The following is a 1,541-nucleotide window of genomic DNA, read 5'->3' as shown; positions in this document are numbered from 1 at the left end:
CTGCCAACAGCTGCCACCAGGCACCAGTCTGGCAAGGGCAGAAACGCCCCTGCACACGCACACGCGGCAGCCCCTCTAAGCACAGGCGACAGGCCTTCCTTCTCCCCAGCCCCTCCTCCGCTCCCCAAGACTGACACTCCGCTGGAGGGGCGCCCAGAGAAAATCAGGCGGGAGCCTCTATTCACAGATTCAGAAAAAGAAGTTTGATGCAATAGCTGAATTAATTAGGCCTCCAAGAATAGCTGAGCCAGGGCAGCATTCTGTGCGCGATTTAATAAGCCTGGAAATGTGAAAGGAAAGTTGCAGGTTCGTGGGGAGGGGGCAGATGCCAAGAGAAGTTGGTGAGGACCTGGGTGACTGCGATCAGTGTCCAGCGGTCCCGGGAAGGGCCAGACCACAAATGTCCCCGGACAGACACACAGCAGCGCCGGCCTGGCCCTCCCCGCCCTGCCCTCCTGTGCCCTCCAGAGTTGGCGACAGAGGGAGAGGGACATGGGTGCCTCCAAAACAAACTGCCAGCGACAGGCCACGGGAGCTCTCGGCCTGGGGTGCCCGCTGCTGCAGCCTGGCGCCCCGGGCTCGTGGCCGCACCCTCACGCGGGGACTTTGGGTTCACTCCCTGGAAGGCCCAGGGAGACACGGAGCTGGAGTCCCCAAGTCTCGGCCCCCTGCCAGGGCGCCAGGACACGGGCCGCCTGTTAGCGTCTCCCAGGACTTCCAGGCACAGAAGGCTCTGCCCGGCCAAGTCCCGCCGGCTGGGGCCTGAGGCCTGGGAGCTGTGGGGTTGGCAGTGCCCTTTGCCCCCACCTGGTCTGGACGCTTCCGGAGGCACCCAGAGGAAGGCAGGCCTTGGCCCCAGGCTCCAGCCTGGGCCCAGCCCAGGTCTAACCTCCCAGGGCTCTGGGCAGGGGCGTCCTGAGAACTGAGGCCTGCCCTCCCCGGCCTTTCTGGGCGACTGCCGGGGCCGGGGGGCTTCTCCACCACCGGGCCGGGCCCTCCACGCCAGGCAGGGTGGCTAAGTCCCAGGGGTCAGGCAGGAGGGGCCTGCCTGCCCAGCTACACGACCATCCGGGGACCCTAAAGCGAACCCGATTCTCCTTCAAACAAAGCAAAACCCTGAGCCGTGGGGGAGAGGCAGCGCGCAGGTCTCAGCCTGCAGAGACAGGGCCCCTGCCCGAGGCGGCCCCCACCCTCTCCCCAGCCCCGCCCCTCGCGCGCCCTCCCCCGAGGCCGGTGGGGACACTCACCAGGGGCACCCGCCGCTTGTACTTGTTGCCGTAGTCGAACTTCTCCTTCACGTCGTCCAGGCAGCGGCCCAGGCGGGCCTGCTCCTCCTTGCCCGTGTAGTCCTGGCTCAGCAAGATGTAGGCCCGCCAGTTGGCGGAGTCGAAGCCCCAGTGGCAGGTCCGGTTCTCCAGGGCCTTGTGCGAGTGCACCACGAACTTGTGCGGCGGGTACATGAGGCGGCAGTCGAGGCACTGGATGCAGGCGGCGCTCGGGCTGCTGTAGAGCTCGGGCACCAGCAGCCCCTTGCACTTGCT

The 1,541-nt window shown here is 66.6% G+C and overlaps 1 protein-coding gene across 1 annotated transcript in view; it reads right to left on the bottom strand.

Annotated features, from left to right (window-relative positions):
* Positions 1 to 1,541, bottom strand: part of SKI (SKI proto-oncogene) — a gene marked incomplete at its 5' end in the record, with an annotated part of 63,805 nt that overhangs the window by 61,659 nt on the left and 605 nt on the right. Inside the window, one exon of the mRNA XM_015569688.1 lies at positions 1,248 to 1,539. Coding sequence (XP_015425174.1) covers positions 1,248 to 1,539 — 292 coding nt within the window. The remainder of the gene's footprint in view (positions 1 to 1,247; positions 1,540 to 1,541) is intronic.

This window comes from Myotis davidii, unplaced genomic scaffold, assembly GCF_000327345.1.
Source record: "Myotis davidii unplaced genomic scaffold, ASM32734v1 scaffold586, whole genome shotgun sequence".
NCBI lineage: Eukaryota > Metazoa > Chordata > Mammalia > Chiroptera > Vespertilionidae > Myotis > Myotis davidii.
This window is presented reverse-complemented; position numbering and strand designations above follow the sequence as displayed.